The following is a 19,122-nucleotide window of genomic DNA, read 5'->3' as shown; positions in this document are numbered from 1 at the left end:
AGAAAATGTCAGGCTTAGACATAGCATGTACTTTATACCTGAGGGGTTATATTTGTCAGGAATAAAAGTTCCTACTTTCATGTTCCTTAAATTTGGCTCCATTTGTAACTTGGGGAATAAAATATTGCCTCAGGAAACTTTTACTGGTCAGATTTACTATGGACCTCCAACTAGCTGGATGGGATTTTCACTTTATATTTTGAATTCCTGATTCTTGATGTCTCCTGCCCCTCATCCTACTGGGTACCCAAGGTAATGCCTTCACTGAGCAGCTGTTACAGGAGGGTGCAAAACTACTGCTTCTCCTCTAAATCTCTAGCAATGTCACCATTGCTCACATCCTTGGAGAGGACAGCTGGGAGCTTCCCTAAACTGTCTCACATCACTCAACATATATACTTATATAGGGAGAATCAGTATCCACAGTTCATGAAAGAGTCTGAATGAGGGAAATTTATCATGTTTCATATGTGCAGAATGATGGGGTTCTGGATCATCGCCTGATGGAACTGATATTTGGGGATTATATCAGGCTCTTGACTTCCATAAGAACCTGCTCATCAGTTCTGCTGACTTGAGATGATCAACACTAATTAAAGAGCAGAATTCAAAGAAGAACCATTAAAATTTTGCATCCTTACTCATGGCTCAAAACTATTAATTAGGTACTTTCTTTGTGCTAGACAATAAACTAAGCACTTTGCAGACGTTATTATATTTAATTGTCACAAAAGTTTCATAAAACAGATATTATTCCTTTCTCCATATGAATAACAAACGCTAATGGAATTTTAAGGATTCAAAAATTTTTTAAACTAGTAACTGAGGGAGAATTCCAAACAGAATAAGGTGACCAAAAAATATGCACTAGAGGAAACTATATTTGTGGTATTTGAGTAGAATGATTTAGCAATATGAGCTACCTTTGGAAAGGCTTGAAAAACCACTTTATAATAAACCAGCTAGGGTGGCCTCAATTTCAGATTTCACAGCAATCATTGGAAGCAGAGTATGTAAATTCCAAGCTGGTTTTGCAGGAGCACAGACACCAGGCAGCAGATGTATTAGGAGTTGCTTTCACTCAAACTCTGTGCTCCTGCCAAGCTGGTAGACTGAACTCATTTTCCAAGAACAAGCCAAAGTCTGAAAATGTACTGACACTTAACTGCAGTAGGGATTAATCAGGCACTCCATGTATCCTGACCTGGCCCAGTAGTTTTCATGGTTATAGAAGAAAATGTTTAATATATAAAGAAGTGAAAGCAGAAGAAGGAGGAAAAAAGGAATAAAACTTTTTCCCCATGTCAGTATTACCAAGACCTCAGCGAGAACACTCAGTGTGAGAACATTAATTTGCTCCCAGGTTCCGTTGATCCCAACCCTCCCTGTCCAGTTCCATAGGATCCTCATGATGCTGCCTCTGAGCATAACTTCATCAATATCTGAAAGGGTGATGAGGTAAATTTATAAAGAAAAAAGCATTCCTCCCATCAAGAAGGGAAGTCTATTTCTGTATCCTTGAGTCTAGGCTTGGTCACTTGCTTTGGGCAATGGGATATCAGCAAATGTGACACAGACAGAGTATTGCAGAGTGTGTGTGCATTAGGACTCCCCTCTTTACTGCTGGGATCACATCCACAATGTGAGAAACTTGGGCTTGTCTCCTGGATGATGAGAGACCACGTGCAATGGGATGCCCCAGATATCTAAGACTCAACCATGCCTGCTGAGGCTCCAGACATGTGAGCGAGGCATTCTAGGTTACCAATCCCCAACTAAACTAGTCAGAACTAAATGAACAGCTCAGCCAACTATAAAATTGTGAAAAATAATACACACTTGTTGTTTGAAGTTGCTACAGTCTGAAGTGCTTTGTTATACAGTAAAGTCTAATAGATCCAAATGATGAATATGATCTCAGTGCATCTTTTGATGTTCTTCATGTTAACTCCATTCCACCACCTTCTCCATTTTGAATGTATCATGTCTTTTATCTTCCTGTTTCCTAGGAATTCTGAATGGCTTTTTGAATGGGATTATCTGGTATTTGGATGATAATCCCACTCATTGGCTCCTTGGACTTGACCTTTCAACACTAAGCGATATGCTCTGTCAGTTCTGGCAGTGTATTTTAATATTCTCAAATTTCCAGTACCTGGCTCAGGGCCTGGAATAAACCAGTTAATAACAAATACACATTAACAGTGGTAACAATCTGTGTGGCTTAGTGATTTTTCCCTAGCAATACTGAAGAGCTCAGCTGCAGGAACAGAGAAATTAGATGGGTGGATTGATTGAGAGGTCCAAGTAAAGAACTAAGAACAGGATCAAGTAATTTCACAAAAGTGTAAGTTTGCAACAGGGTTATTCTAGACTTCAAATTTCCCTGGTTAGCTGAATGCCAGTATTCTTGAAAATAAAGAAACACATTTGAATAAAATTATAGTGAACGATCAATTATAAAGTAAGCCAATAAACTAATATCCACTTCCACCAATAAAAATAAATTGAAAATATTTAAAAATATAGGCCGGGCGCGGTGGCTCACGCCTGTAATCCCAGCACTTTGGGAGGCCAAGGTGGGTGGATCACAAGGTCAGGAGATTGAGACCATCCTGGCTAACACAGTGAAACCCCGTCTCTACTAAAAGTACAAAAAAATTAGCCAGGCGCGGTGGCGGGGGCCTGTGGTCCCAGCTACTCAGGAGGCTGAGGCAGGAGAATGGCATGAACCCGGGAGGTGGAGCTTCCAGTGAGCCGAGATCAGGCCACAGCACTCCAGCCTGGGTGACAGAGGGAGGCTCCGTCTCAAAAAAAAAAAAATATATATATATATATATATGTGTGTGTGTGTGTGTGTGTGTATGTGTGTATGTGTGTATATATATATATATATAAATATAAACGTAAAGTTTGTAAATACCACACAGTAATTTAACGACAAGAAAAAACCTTACTCTTTTCCCTTCTGCAGATGAATATCCTCTGATCTTTGTGTTGGACTGGAAAAATAACTGTTGGCATTAGCAGAATGATATGCAATCCTCACCTAATCCCAGAGAGATGGAGAATTTATTAATAGACCTTTTCAACATTTACTTATTTATTTATCATTTATTATTTCAGTTTTAGAAATTTCATAAGTAGAAAAATGTAAAACTACTTTATATTTTTCTTTTAAGATCTGTTATCTACTATGCTATACTTTTTTTTTTAATTATCAAAGCTCACTTCATTCCTTCTACCCTTAAGTAACATCAACAGTACTGTACCGAGTATGCTACACAGATCATAGCTTTTCCATAACTAGAACCGCAGTGGAAACTAAGAAGATACATACCAGGAGAAAGGCAGTTATTGACAAATAAAATATTCTTTTGCTCTGTGGAGAACTTTGAGAGATTTAATCCAAATTAGATTGCCAAATATTGCTAAATGGTTCTGCACACTAGAGTGAGAGGACTTTGGGCTTCCCATTATGAATGATTATACCATCTTTGGAGTACACATGCTTTTCAGTACAAACGATGATAAAAATTAGAATTCATAAATTACAGGTAGCAATTTAAACTTACACAACCAGTTTGGGAAGCAATCTTGCCACATAAGTCGAGTCATAAAAGGTTAAATTGATTTGATCTGTTAGTTTCATATTTGTGAAATTGTCCTAACAAAATAATCCCAAATACAGAAAAGTTTAATGAACCTAGATGTTCAATAGAGTAGTATTATTTGTGGTCATAAAATACCAGAAGTAAATAAAAACTTATCAGTAGGGAGATGGTTATCTAAGCTTGGTAAACCCATGTAATAATAGTACTTAGTCATTAAAAATAGTGATTATATAAATTGTTTAATAAAATTAGTATTTAATACTAGTATGTGAAAAACTACATACGAAATTGAATGTATAATTCTATTTATGAAAAAAACAAAATAGTGAAATAACTTTTATCTCATGACCAAGTAAATGTAGAATAATGAAATCCCCATTTTCAGGTATGGGAAATTTTCTTGTAAGCTATAGGTTTTCTATCATCTTATATCTTGTATCATATCCAGGATAATAGCCAAGAGCCAAACCACATGACATCATTTCTCATACATTTTTAATACATTCATTTGTTTTGATTTAAAGTAAGTAAGATACATATAAACATCATCATAATGTTTTTATAGTATCAAATAGTATTCTGAGGTTTCCCTACCTTATCTTCTGGAAGTCCAGTCTGGCTAAAATAAATAGCATAACGGTCATCACCTTTGATGTAGAATCTATAAACATCAGAATCTGGAGCCACCAAAAATCCACTAAAGCGTGCAACAAATGTGTCTTGTTCCATAGGCCAAATATAGGAAGCTGAATCTACCCAACTGGCACCCATGTACCCGGGGGTTTTTTCATTGTATTCCAGTATCTCTTCCAGATGTATTGGACGACTATTATTCCATACCTCAAGCTTCAGGCCTCTCCCTCCTAAGTGTGATGAAATAAAATAAGTCTTTCATCAGGATCATAATGCAATGTCTCAGTGGCTTTCTATTTGGGTGTGGGTTATAGACTCTGTATATCAATTCATATTTTTAGCATGTGTGAAAACAAAACAATTACATATTCCCCTACACTTACCTGTAGCCAGGGGGCAGCCTGCAATTTGTTCACTATTACTTCACTTATTTGAGCCTCAGTTTCCACATGTGTAAAATGGGAGTAATAATAATATTTGCATAGCTGCTATAGGAATTATGTATAATACATATGTAAAACATCTGGCATTTAAAAAGTGCTTTATGTAAGATAATATATAGTAATTTCTACTTTTGATATAGCTGATGTTGCAAAACTTCAAGATTCATGCCATTTTAATACAAAACCTTTGCCTTGACTATTCTAACAAAAGTAAATTAATGGCTTACAAAGCCATTAATCAAAGAAGAGAAAATGTTGGCTTTCATGTTTCTCTCAATATTTGTTTTACTTTAAAAAAAAAATACTTCTACTCTAGGATTTCTTCTCCTTCTTGGACAGAATCAAAAACAGGATATTCTCAATAAACTGTACCTATACTTGCCAGAATAAACCCTGTGATTAAATTTTTTTTCCTAATCAGAAAGGAGCCATCTCTCTTTTTCTTTTCCTTCAACTGCAACAACAATTAGGCTTATTTCTTTATTTAACAGCCTTAAGCTTGTCTGTACATGGAAAATAATAGCTACTCTTCTTCAGCTGAATTTGGTTGAAGACAAGCTTGTGCACTTCAAACTTTTACAGCAGCAGGGTTTAGTGATGTATACAATTTTCTTTAAAGTCATCAATTATAAATTATCAAAATTATTTTCTTAAACTGCTCAATTTTTCCTAATATTCAAACCAAAGAAATGTAAGAGGTTGGTAAACCATTTAATTGGCTTCAAATGTGAAACAATGACACGATTATAAACAACTTTCACTGTGCAAGCAAGATATGAGACACACACCACACCCAGACACATGTACAGCATTTCAATGTTATTAGTGTAGATAGGAAAGCAATTTCACTGGGTCACAAGGTGAAAGTCTGAAAAGAATTTAGAGTAACATTTCTCTCATCTCCTGTTTTCACTCCCACATTTTTCTAGACAAGTGAATATTTAACTTCCCCTATTTATCTTTTTTAATCAGAAAAAAGCATTTAAAAAATTTCTATGTAGACTGTACCAAGTGTTAGTTATCATAATTTAATTAGAAATAAAAGCATAATTAAGCTCTGTCAGTAGAGATGTGCTGTTTTCAGTAGGGTGTCTTGATAATTTAGGCTGGGTTTTTCTCCACAGGTGCAGCTTTGTGGCAGTGATTTTAATAGAAATATTTTCTAATCCAGAAAATGTAAATTTTAAAACTTGGAGGAAATTTCTTACAATTCTTCCTACAAATTCTAAACTCTAAAAAGTTTAAATAATGTTTTTACTAATATATTATTTTTATGTAAATATAGAAATGGCCATTTTCCCTGATGGTAACTTACCTGGATATACAGCTTTGAGAATATGAGGTTTGGGGGGTGTCTTGCAACATATACTCTTTTCCGTGACATTCAAAGTATCACAAGGTTCACCTATAGAGAAGCAAGATACAAAACCGTTACTACTGAAACTTCAAAATGCAATCACATCAGTGTATCTTTAAGCACTTTTGCAATTAAAACAAAGTTGCATAAACAAGAGGCAAATTGGGGCTCTTTATTTCCTTTACATATTCTCTATTAAAGCTTTTCATGCAATAATTGTCATACTTCCACAAAGCAACATTTTTTCTGGTGGAACATCACAAGCCTGAGATAGAAAATTTCATAATTTCTGAGATTAAAAATTTGACAATACTATGTCTTTGCACAAGATATCACTTCCGAATCCAAAGTAAAAAATTCTATTTTGTTCCTTGGAGATAAGCTGCTGAATAAACCCGTGTCATTCAGAATTTGCAAAGGTAGATGACCCCAGACCTCTTGAGCAGGAAAAATGCTGGTTTAGTCCAAGTTCTTCAAATGAAAAAAAAGGGGGGTAATAACTGTTAAATGGCATTTTCACAGATAAACTGAAACTAAAACAGGAAAAAAGCTTCAAAGATAGCTATTATAACTTTTACATCAGCACAATTAGAGTTGCGAGAAGAGTCTATGTTTTAAACTCCATGTGTTCCTCACAATGCCTCACATATGGTCAGCCTCAGAAAGTAGTTACTGAAATGGCAATCGCAGCCCATGAAATGTGAGGACAACGGAAATGGAGAGAGAGATTTTTGCCAAGTTTTGTTTGATAGCCTGGAAAATTTAAATTTTGACATTACTTTTCACTATTTTATTTGTTTGTGTGTTTTTTGAGGCAGGGTCTTGCTCTGTCACCCAGGTTGGAGTGCAGTTGCATGATCATAGCTCACTGCAGCCTCCACCTCCTGGGCTCAAGCAGTCCTCCCATCTCAGCCTCTCAAGTAGCTGTAACTACAGGCATGCACCACTATGCCAGCCTTTTTTTTTTTTTTTTTCGTAAAGACAGGTCACCTTGCATTGCCTAGTCAGGTATCAAACTCCTGAGCTCAAGTAATCTTCCTGCCTCAGCCTGCCAAACTGCCGGAATTACAGGCATGAGCCACTGCACCCAGCCCCTTTCATTATTTTGAATGTTTTATTGATGCAAGAAATTTGAACCAGAAAACAGTAAATAGGAACAGTATATTAAACCAACCACTCATTTTATTGGAAGCAAAGGAAAGACACATAAACATCACGTTTTTAATAGATTATTGAGGATTCAAAATCTGGAATCTGGTTGCCATATTAATGGTAATGAAAGATGATAGAAAACTAATATGTTCTCTTTTCATATCAACAACATCATAGTCATATGCAAAACAAACATAAGATCAGATTATAAAACACATTATGTAAATTAAAAGTGCATTATGGCCTGGGTTTTAATGTTTAAAACATAAAATCTGGTCAGATTAATACATATATGAATTTTAAATATTTATGGCCCAGGTTTTAATATGTTTGCCAATGACCAGCAAGGATTCATGCAGACACGAAAGAAGAGTGTATAAATATTATGTGAGGTTGCTTAATATCCATTTCTCTTTTTTCTGAAATCACATTTTGGCTGGCTTGCAGGCAGATTCTGTAAAAGGTAGAAAGTACTTGAGCAAAAGGACTGTAGAAATGCATATGCCTTGTTCCATGGGCAGGCATCCTGTCCCCTGACTAGCAATAGAAGTGATGTCATTATGGATGAATGGGAAGATTCCCAAGATCACATTCACTCCTTTTGAGCTGCATAGCTGCCTACCTCTGAAGAGATCTGGACAGGACACATAAAAGTGAAGCATAACCACAGAACCAAGTCCTACATGCATTTGTAAATAGACAACTCATTGAAATTACTGCTCTTTTCAAGGCCAATATCATCAGTGATTACTGATGTCCAGATGAGGCACAGTATATGAAAATAATATGAAAACAACCCAAAATATTACTTTAAATTTCCTCACAATTAGCTAACTCTCTGAGAAATAACAACCATTCAAAAAGGGCATTTAAGAGCTTCTAAATTAAGGGTAAGTGTGTCCTTAAACTGTGGCGAGGAATTCATGGATGGCAGCTGCAATGCTGCTACACAAATCCTGTTGGTGCCAACCCTAGAGCTCAGGTCCTATTCACATGAGGTTTCAGGGAGTGGCCCTTGCTGGAAAATTGCAACGGAAAGAGTATCAAACCCCAGAACCAAATGACTGTGTGAAAATACTCAGCTTCCAGTTGAAGGCATGAGTTGAGAAAAGACTATTATTAGTCTTACAAATTATTAAAGAACAGGCAGAATTGGTGGTAAAAAGGTAATATATCAAAAAAAAAACATGAGAAATACCTCCAACTAGAACTCTGATGGGGAAATCTGTCTGATCAAAGAACTGCCCACTTATTGTCAGCGTGGTGCCACCTCGAATGCTTCCTTGTGAAGGGAAAATCATAGTGACCTCTGGAGTAAAAGCACATTAAATAAAATACCATAAATATTACACATAAACGCAAATGCCTGATTTTTTAAAACTTCCAAGTTGCCTAGCCATAGCACCTTTGTTACCAACTGCATAAATTAGGTGTTTCATTACTTTCTCTAATGCAATCCTGCAAAAAGGACAATAAACATGGCATTGACAAAGACTTACATTCCATGAGGACCAGGCTTTGGTGTTGACTGGTATTAAAGCAACATTGGTAACACGAGCGTTAAAGAAGTAAGGAAAACCTGAGCTGAGCAGGAAGGCAGGTAGAACCACTCTTCTTCCATATGCTCTTGAAGAATGAACCTTTCCTATGTTCATGGACCAACCTCTTATAATTTTCTCTTCTAGTAATACATTTAACTATGATTGAACTTCTTGTGGCTTTGTATATGTAAGTTGTAGGTATATTGTAAAATAGCCCAGTACATTACATATGGCAGATTCTTACTAAAATTTATCCTTATTAACTCTATCAAATACCTATGCATTCTTACATATGAATTTCACACTAAATAAGCTTCTAGGAAAAGCCAAGATATATCACAATTGATTGATTCCAAGACCCACTTTTTTTAACGTCTTTGAAATCTAAATGTATCTTTCCATTACTCCTGACATGGAGTGAAGTACAATTCTTTCAGGATGACTCGTGTTTGTTCTGATACTCTCCAAGGGATACTATCAACCTGAGACCTCTTTAAATTAAATTATGATCTTCTTGAGGATTCTTTTGGACCACACTGAGAGCATAAATCTGAGACAGTTTCAGTGGTCTCCAAGTTACCAAAGTCAGACTTTAGATTTTTTGACTTTACAACGGTGCAAAAATAATGAATTTAGTAGAAACAATATAGTACTTAGAATTTTGAATTTTGATCTTTTCCCAGGCTAGTGATATGTGGTAAATACATACGCTCTCCTGATGCTAAGCAGCACAGCCAACAGCAGCCCCTAGTCAGTCACGCAATGATGAGGGTAAACAACCTGTACCTGCAGAGCACTGTGTTGTCAGATGATGTAGCCGATGTGAGTGTTCTGAGCACATTTAAGGAAAGCTAAGCTAAGCTAATACACATTCAGTGTATTGAATGCATTTTCAATTTAACAATATTTTCAACTTATGATGGGGTTATCCCATTGTAAATTGAGAGGCATCTATACTGGTTTTTGGTTAAGATTGACAGTGGAGATTTTTTTCCCTCCCTCTACCAATAGCCAAAGTTGAAACATGCAAATTTCCCTGCTGTCTGTGTTAGTGTAATGAGTTTATTTTTCAATCAATCTTACACTAAGAGTATTGTCTGCTGTGGGGGAGGTCCTGCTTAATGTTGGAGCTTTCTGCTAGACTCCCCATCTTAGGCATTTTTCCTTTCCTAGCAGTACATCAAATAATATAATACACCTTACACTCATTGCCTTTGGTTTGGTTAAATCAATTATACACCGTCTTCCCCTCTACAACAGAGTGAAAGAAAAGTCACATACCTGCATATGTTTGAAACATTGAAATTTTATTGAGAGAAGAAACAAAATATGCCATTTTCTGTGGAAAACTCCTGTTAAAAAAAGGTTAAATTTTCTGCTTTAAATGATCTTTAATTTAGGAACTTTTTTGTTTAACTTCGGTGATAGTAATTATGTGATAATCTGCAAAAGAGCAGGATGAAACTTTTGCAAGAGGATAAGTATTTTTTTTATTCTGATTTGGTTGTTGGTGACATACATATATACATTTGGTACTGAACTGCAATCTATATCTCAATATAGTTGATTTCTTTTTCTTTCTTTTTTATTTTGATGGAGTCTTGCTCTGTTGCCAGGACGGAGTGCAGTGGTGCAATCCCGGCTTATTGCAACCTCTGCCTCCCGGATTCAAGGGATTCTCCTGCCTCAGCCTCCCAAGTAGCTGGGACTACATGTGCATGCCACCACGCCCAGCTAATTTTGTTTTATTTTTAGTAGAGTTGGGGTTTCACCATGTTGGCCAGGATGGTCTCTATCCCTTGACCCCGTGATCCGTCCTCCTTGGCCTCCCAAAGTGCTGGGATTACAGGTGTGAGACCCTGCGCCTGGCCCTAAAGTTTATTTTAAGAAATTATATTGACATAAAAAAGCATACAGGAGGATTACCCTTTATAAAGGCTGGGATCTTCTGCTGACCATGCCAGTCTGTCTTCTTTTAGAACCTCTTTTTTGTTCTAAGATGAGGGATCATGCTAGGACCTTTCAAATGATTATGCCGTTTGATCTTTACATCAACCACATGAGGTAGGTGAATTTCAGAGAATTAACTTAAGATCGCACAGTAAGTAAGTGGCAGACACAGAACTGGACCCAGGCAGTTTGAGTCCAGAGCTGTGGCTCCTCCTCACCTGTGTATTACACAGTACTCCTCCTCCGCCCACTAATCTGTGTGACACTGCAAGTGGATGACAGCAAATTAGCAATAATTGACCGGGTTAAAACTGTCCTTAATAAACACAGTGCCTATTATTCATAGATACGCACTTATACTTCTATAAACCTAAAGAATTAAGAAGGAAAATAATTCTGGAAATTAAATGCTGTTACTTTAATTATGTTCAAGACATTCTCCATTAGAAAAGTTAAGAAATTCAAATATTAAGACTCATATCTCATTCATCATAGTTATACTGAATTAGAATCTAAAAGAATAATGTAAATCTTGTCATTGAGACCAATAATTAACGCTCCTATAAATCTAACCCAGGCATTACCATGTTTATTTGCAAGACTAAAGAGTCTCTGGAAATATTTTATGCTAGATTAGCTACTTAAGAAGTTCATGCTAGATTTCATATTTTTATGTCAGAAGCCTTTTGGCTGATTTCCCAAAGATCTGAAACCTTGCTAGCTCCAACAATATTATGTCTGGTCAGATCCTGCATCTCAAAAATTAACTCTGCTTCTTAAGTTAGTGGGGAAATTGCCTCCTGAAATAAAATTTGAATGTAATTTATTTTGGATGACACTGAGGTTGTTTTCACTAATTCATTGATAATGACTAGGCATTTCTCAATTAAGGCAGCGTCGTCTGAACCTTATCAGTTTGGAACAGCTGTTGTTTGAACTTGGGGTAATAGAGAAGAGAAGGTTGGCTATTAAAAGAAATACAGAATAGATGCCACAGAAAGGCCTTTAATTGGTTCATTTGATATTCAACAATGCTCATGAAATTTGTGAAATATCAGCTTTATAAGTTAATGAATGATTTAACATTCAAAAAATACCATGTAATCATAAAACTAGGCTTTAAAATCATAAATGTCATATTTCTAACAGTTATCTTAAATTCATAAGAATATTTTATACAGAAACACAAATTTCCTCAATTCTAAGGCATTTGTACAAAGGAACAGGCATTGGCTTTAAAATTGGGTAGGGGGTAGAATTATAAATTGAGTCCATAGAATCAACAATTTAATGCAGTATTTTTGCTTCTATTATATGTGAATTTGCTGGCATTTCTAAATTGAAAGTTTCTGGGCATGTTAATGCAGCATATTGATTTATGAGTACTTATCAATCACATTCAACCTTGATCACTCAAATCTTCTATTTTTGGATAATTATTTTTCTGAGAGACATATGATGGATTTGGCAATTAATGCTTTTCATACAGACTCAGAACTAAGAATTCATTTTTCTTTCACCTTGGGAAGGTTGCTACTAAGAGCACTTTTAAAAATCATGTATAGTTCAAAAAATCATTTAAAACTCAATAATTATTGTCCCTAATATGGTTTTCTAATATGTTCAACAAAATCCTGTTGCCCTGTCTTATCAAGTCGTATATAAGTAGGTCATCCCTGAAGAGAATAATTGTTAAGTTATGGGACCCTAAGTCATGTGTCCCATGTAAATCACAAAGTTGTATTATAGCATTGTTTATATATCTTCCACTCTGATTTACTCTTAGTTTTGGTCTAGCCTATATTGGTCTATAATAAAGTGTCCAGTCAGGCATCATTTTGTTATAATGACACCTATTGCCTCTAGATGTCTAGAAGTAGATGGTCTCTAAATACAATGCTAGTGCACTTGAGTTCACTAACCAATTGCAGTTCCATACATGAAGGGACAAAATCTCATCCTTCACTTCACTTCACTCATCACTCAGTCTGTGAGTGCTGCCAGGAATAATATCTACTTTGATTGTAATATTGCCATTTTTTCAGACCTCTGATCATTGTTCAGAGACAAAAAATAAATTAACAGATCTTTCCTATTATTGATCTACTATAGCTATATTAGGATTGAGTGTTAATGCAATTTATTTGGATTTCTGTCAACTCACTTTCTCAATAGGAAACACTGTGACATTTTGGGCAGAACAATTGATTTGGGTTTGGCACATCATGATACTGCCCACTAAAGGCCATTAACATACCCAGTTACTGTGACAGTCAGGGGATTCTCCACACATTTGCAAATGCTCCCAAGAGTAGGGAAATCCTGCTATGGTATGGAATCCTGGATCAGGATTGTAAGTAGTGATGAAATATAGTACTGGTTGCTGAATCACTCCATCAGTCATGGCAAAGCACTAGAATAAAATGCTCAGGTCCTGGAGTTAGATGGCATGAGTTTGCACACTAATGCTGCTTCCTACTAGCTGAATATCCCTAGGCAAATTATTTAATGTTTCTAAGTCTCACTTTCCCAGTGGATAACATAGGGTGGATGATAATACTTAATTTATCCTTGGGAGCTTCTTTAGGAGGATTAAACTTGATAATGTATGTAAAGTGCTTAACACCATGCCTGCTGCTAAATGTTCACTATTATTATCTATAATATGGGGTTTCAACATGCATTGAGATTTGCATACTCTGATATTTCTATAAAAGTATGATGATCTTTCTTACTGAAATTAGAATGTAGAACATCTGGAAATGAGTTCTAGTTTTATTAAAAGTCATAAATATGAGTTACTAATATTGCTGTTAAGATGCACAATTGAAAGATATAACTACCATCTTTCATAACTCCTTATGTCTTGATAACTTAAAAGAAAATCTTTATCAGGTAATATTAACCATGAGGTTTTATTTATTCTCCCATTAGTTTAAATTTGAATTTAATTGCTTTAGTTATTTAAAAAGTTACAGTTAAATCAGAAAAGCTGCAGTACATAAAATATACTTTTTCATAACACAAGTGAAGATTTTTATGTTATTTTAGTTAATGCTAGATTTCCCTACAACAGAAAGGTTATGTATGAAGCCTAAATTATGAGAGAAAAGAAATCACAGACTCTTTAACTATTAATTTGGGGAAATAAAGTAGTTAAGTTTTTAAACCTCTGCATCTATGGCACAAGGTAAATATACATTTTATCTTATTTACCCAGTTGAATAAATTATAAAAATTATTATTTACAAAGTAGCCTACCTTCCGTAATCGTTATCTAAGATGAAACTGACATTGTGATGACCTGGAATTAATGAAAATACACCATCAAATTCCCAATCACAGAAGAACAATAACTCTATATTACAAAGCTGATTTAAAAGCAGATAAAAAGTACAAAATCAAAATTGTACTTATCCAATTTTCTATTCATCATCAAAGAAATAAAAATTGAACTGTCTTAAAGCAGCCACTATATAAAAATATACACAATGAGGTGTCTTGAAGTTATAACTAGAAACACCTAGCAAAATATGATCATGAATGAAGAATAATAAAAGAACAGATATGTAACCATATTGCCCTGAAATTTCTTTTATTTATTTAACAGCTATTTAATTGTTCAGACACTGTACTAGAGGCTGAGAGAGCAGATGTAGGGTGAGCACACAGCTTGTCCTCCTTCTAACAGAACACAATGTCTAGTGGAGGGAACAGTTATCCAAGAGCAATGACACAGAGAACTAAAAATTGTGATAAGGCTGTTAAAAAAAAAAGTAGAATGAGCTTTGAGAATGTAAGACAGGTGATGACCTAGGCCTTTTTGAGAACATGACATTTTATCTGAAATGTTTAGGATAGGAAGATTGCAAAGGGCCTGAGACAGAAGGGAGGGAAGCCCATTCAAGATTTAAAAGAAGGCCAGGTGCATTGGCTCACCCCTGTAATCCCAGCACTTTGGGAGGCTGAGGCGGGAGGATCACCTGAAATCAGGAGTTTGAGACCGGCCTGGCCAACATGACGAAACCCCATCTCTACTAAGAATACAAAAATTAGCCACGCGTGGTGTTGCGTGCCTGTAATCCCTGCCACTAGGGAGGTTGAGGCACAATAATTGCTTGAAGACGGGAGGCAGAGGTTGCAGTGAGCTGAGATTGCAGCACTGCACCCCAGACTGGGCAACAGAGCGAGACTCTGTAACACACACACACACACACACACACACACACACACACACACAATCTATGTGTCTGGAGGACGTAGGTCAAGAAGAAAAGAACAGAGCAAAATTAAGGCAACAGGCAAAACAGCCAAATTAGACATGGAATGCTGAAGGGAAAAAGAAGAAAAAAAGAAACCTGAAGAAGTTTACCTTATATATAAACCATAAGAAAAGACTAATTCATACATGCTGGCATGAAAGTGAAAAGAAGCCAAGGAAAAGAGAAAATACTTAAAAAAAAAAAAAAAAAAACTGATCCAAAAGGCAGAGGAGGGATGTCTAGGAGAATACAAAACAGGGAAATAGAATAAGGCATCTGTAAGCATTATGAAGAAAGATGACCAACACTTGCCAATAAAAGTTCCAGTCGTCTTACAAACCATGGAACCCATATCTCCATTTGGAGGATCCAGTTTTAGACCATACCTAATAAAAAACGTTAATGTCAAAGTTTATATTGACACTAAAATTTTAGAATATTGTATTTCTCTTAAAAACAACTCATTAATTTCAGAATATGAATCAGGACAGAAATTGTTGCAACAACCAAAATTTCTGTAAAATAAAATCATTTCCTAGACTTCATTGGAGATGTTTGAATAAAATTTTATATAACAAAAAATATTTTATAATTTTGGCTATGCCCTTTAATATTCCTTTAAAAGAGTTTGAGATACTGCCAAATGAAATAATTCCTTGATAAAGATATTGCTCAAAACATCTTTTCTCATAAAAATCTAAATAGTTCATATTATACTATCTTGGAGACTGAGTAGGATATAAGGTAGCACCTAACTGTAAAAATGATTGCTAATTTGTTTTGGGATATTATAATTTATACTGTATTATAAAGCATTTAGCTATGCAGTATTGGTAGCTATTACTATTTAAATTCAGTTTGCTTATATCTGCTATTTGTTTTTATAAAGAAAATAATTTGAAATACTTACAAATTATCAGATTGTGGTATGAGAAGTTCACAGGGCATTCCTCCAATGTAAACTCTGTACAAATATTTTTATTAGAAAAGATCAAGTTATGCTTAACAAATTGTTTCAAAAATGCGCTCCTCCCATCAACCTTACTGACTCCCTTAATTTTTTTTTCTCAATCACTTATTATTATCCGCCACTCATTCACTCAGTAAAACATCTACTGAACCTCTATTATGTGGCAGTCCCTGCTGTAGGTACTGGGACACATCAGTGAACGAAACAAAGATCCCTTTGTTGCCCTCGTGGAACTGACATTTTAACTGGGAAAGATGAATAAAACATTATAATCATAACATATTTAATGTGTTAGAGGTGTTAAGTACTACAAGAAAAGACAACATAGAAACAGATAATAAACTCATCCATCTGAAGTTAAATCATCTCAAATAAAAAGAATTTTGTAGTAGGTTTTATACTATAGGAATTAAGGTAAACAGCACAGCCATCACAAAGTTAACAGGAGAAAGAGGATGTGTAACAGCATCAGTGACACATGAATGAAAATAAGAAGCTGAGCACAGCCAGAGTTCAGCTGCAGGGAAAGCATCTGCCTCTGTATTTCCCCAGGTGATCGGGTCTGACCTATTACTTTGGGGCTGATAGTACCTGATGCTGTTGGAGGCTGGCAGGTGACTGACTGGTATTGGATTCTTTGCAACACCAGAATAAACCATCAGCTTTTGTGACAGCAAATCCCAGACTCAAAATAAGGCCAGATACAAACTTGAACTATAAAAAATAAGGACTTTTGTTTGCAGAAAATTTTGAATGTTTTAATATACTTTTATGCATAAGTCCATTCATTTGATTATTACATTAGGATTGTATAAGCAGGTAAACTGAATTGTTGTACCCTTTACACATATTCATGGATTTAAATTCTCCTTCTAATCTCCTGCCTCATTCTAGCTAAATAATAAATTTAGCAGCTAACACTTGGAATAGGTTCCTACGACGTTTAATCCTTACAAACATCTTATGAGTTAGTTACTATTATCCTTCAATTTTGCACATGAAAAAACTGAAACAGAAAGCTTAAGCAGCTTGCCCAAGCCTGCAGACAATGAGGGGTAGAGCAGGAATTCAAACTCAGTTTGGCTGCAGTCAGTGTTTTTAACCACAGTTGGTAATCCACACAGTGGTCTGGGTACGTGTACCTAGAGGAAAACCACCCTATTTGGTCTTAAATACATATTTTTTAGAATTCTTTTTACCTGATTTTTTAGAACAAAAGCTCCTTAGTAAGCACTAATCCCTCTTTCCATTTGCATGTCCTCTATAATTTCTACCTGGTCTGAATTTGGAGATTTAGTTGAATGAACAAGATTTGTGAGAAGCAGGTTTCCTGAATTCCTGCCCAGAACACAGCCTATTGCTCTCAACTCCCTCCCTACTAACAGAATCCAGGCATAATAAATTGCCTCGGGAGCCCTGGTATCATAATTAACATGGTAGAAATGAGATAAATTCAGCTCCAAGACTTTCTTGCCCACACATTAATAGATGTGTGAAAAAAAAATCTGAATTTACATATAATAGCTCAGGATTTCCAGAGTATAAGGATTAGGTAGCCTGACCTCTAAGGTCCCCTCTCACTGCAATTCTGTGATTTCATGGAATAATTTCCTCCAAACCCTTATATTAAGCAGAAATAAATTCCAGTTTCAGTGGAGGAAAAAAGGAAACTCTTTTGAAAGTTAAACTTTCTATTTCCTGGCCTTATTATGGGAAAGGATGACTTAGAAAACCCTGTCTAAGAATTAGAATAAAAACCATTCATAACACTCAGCTATGAGAAGCAGACACAATTTTTACTTCTACTAATCAGTATATATAAAATGTTAAATATCTCTACTTGGAAGTTCTTTTATTACATATAAGGAATTAGTATGAACATTTTCAGAAATTATAGATGCATACAAATGTGATTTAATTAAAGGTTCTGTTCTATACAATGCCAGATAAATCTTTATTTCACTTATTAAAATCTTTTAAATTGCTTGTTTTACAAAATTATATATGTGTGTGTGTGTGTGTGTGTGTGTATACCTCACTTTTATAGCATTCAAAAAATTCTCTAATTGTTGAGTTGCTATCTGAATTAACTTATCCGTTTACCTGTTTTATGCGTGAATTCGATAAACATAAAATCTTGAAAGCCATAATTGTGAGTCTATACTTTTTTTCTATAGGAAATAAATAGGACTTTCAGTCTTTAAAGGCAGGATGGAAAAATACCATCTATGCTACAGGAAGAAACTCTAGTGACAATGCTAGTTTTCAGTCCAAAATGTGGACAATTTTTTTTTTTTTTTTGACGTTAGCTAACTAGCCAAAGTTACTGTCTAGTTCACAGTTGGCAAATGGAAAAAACAGGATTCAAAGCTTGGCCTGTTAATGAGTTATTGACAATATTTGGTTTCAGCACTTGCCTGTACATCATGAAGCAGTAGAAAAAGTGTCAAATACTGTGTTACGAGACTTGTGTTCTACTCCTGACCCTGACTAAGCTATGTGACCTCTAGGCCTCAGGTGTTTTTATACACAAAATGAGGCAGTTAGATTAAGTAATAAAGGCCTCTAGTAATAAATTTGTATGACTATAATTCAATAACTGTTGGACTTGTCTGTGTGTTTCTTCTATTAATAAATCCATCACAAAACAATAAGAAATTACATCAGACCAATAAAGAAAGACATATCGACCATTGCTTTCTTGTCAATGAATCTTCCAACAGTCTGTTTTACTTTCTATAATATGGCTGAAAACACACTGGTTAGTTCTACCACATTGTAATGGGATTTAATATCATTGGCCCATTATTTCTGGAATATTATATCTCATTTATAAGAGTGTATTTCCAAATCAAGATTACCTCAAAATCCTAACATTTTTCCCATTTGAGCTTAGTGCAATATTACTTCCATAGACGTCAGTGAAGATTCTGCCTTGGATTGTTATTAGTGTACCTGAAAACAAACAAAAACCCCAAAAAGGTTCTGTGTAAGAAAATCTATCCACACACTTAATAAGAAAACATAAGAGATTTTCCCAATAAAACCAGGACCCAGACACTTATACCCCATGTTTGCCACTATTGTTTAGCATTGTTCTGAAAGTTCTACAAACACAATAAAACATGAATGAGTATCTATAAATATTTATAGATTAGAGAAGTATAGCATAGAAGACAGGATGATATTCTATAAGTACT

General features: G+C 35.3%; 1 protein-coding gene across 1 annotated transcript in view; it reads right to left on the bottom strand.

Moving 5' to 3' along the window:
- Positions 1-19,122, bottom strand: part of PKHD1L1 (PKHD1 like 1) — a 191,211-nt gene that overhangs the window by 152,870 nt on the left and 19,219 nt on the right. The window contains 9 exon segments of the mRNA XM_031669316.1: positions 2,958-3,049; positions 4,209-4,477; positions 6,006-6,095; positions 8,398-8,508; positions 10,022-10,092; positions 13,952-13,994; positions 15,265-15,338; positions 15,863-15,916; positions 18,784-18,877. Of these exon segments, the coding sequence (XP_031525176.1) occupies positions 2,958-3,049; positions 4,209-4,477; positions 6,006-6,095; positions 8,398-8,508; positions 10,022-10,092; positions 13,952-13,994; positions 15,265-15,338; positions 15,863-15,916; positions 18,784-18,877 (898 nt within the window).

Source organism: Papio anubis, chromosome 8, assembly GCF_008728515.1.
Source record: "Papio anubis isolate 15944 chromosome 8, Panubis1.0, whole genome shotgun sequence".
Taxonomy (NCBI): Eukaryota; Metazoa; Chordata; class Mammalia; order Primates; family Cercopithecidae; genus Papio; species Papio anubis.
The sequence above is the reverse complement of the archived record's forward strand: the minus strand, read 5'-3'. Positions and strand labels throughout refer to the sequence as shown.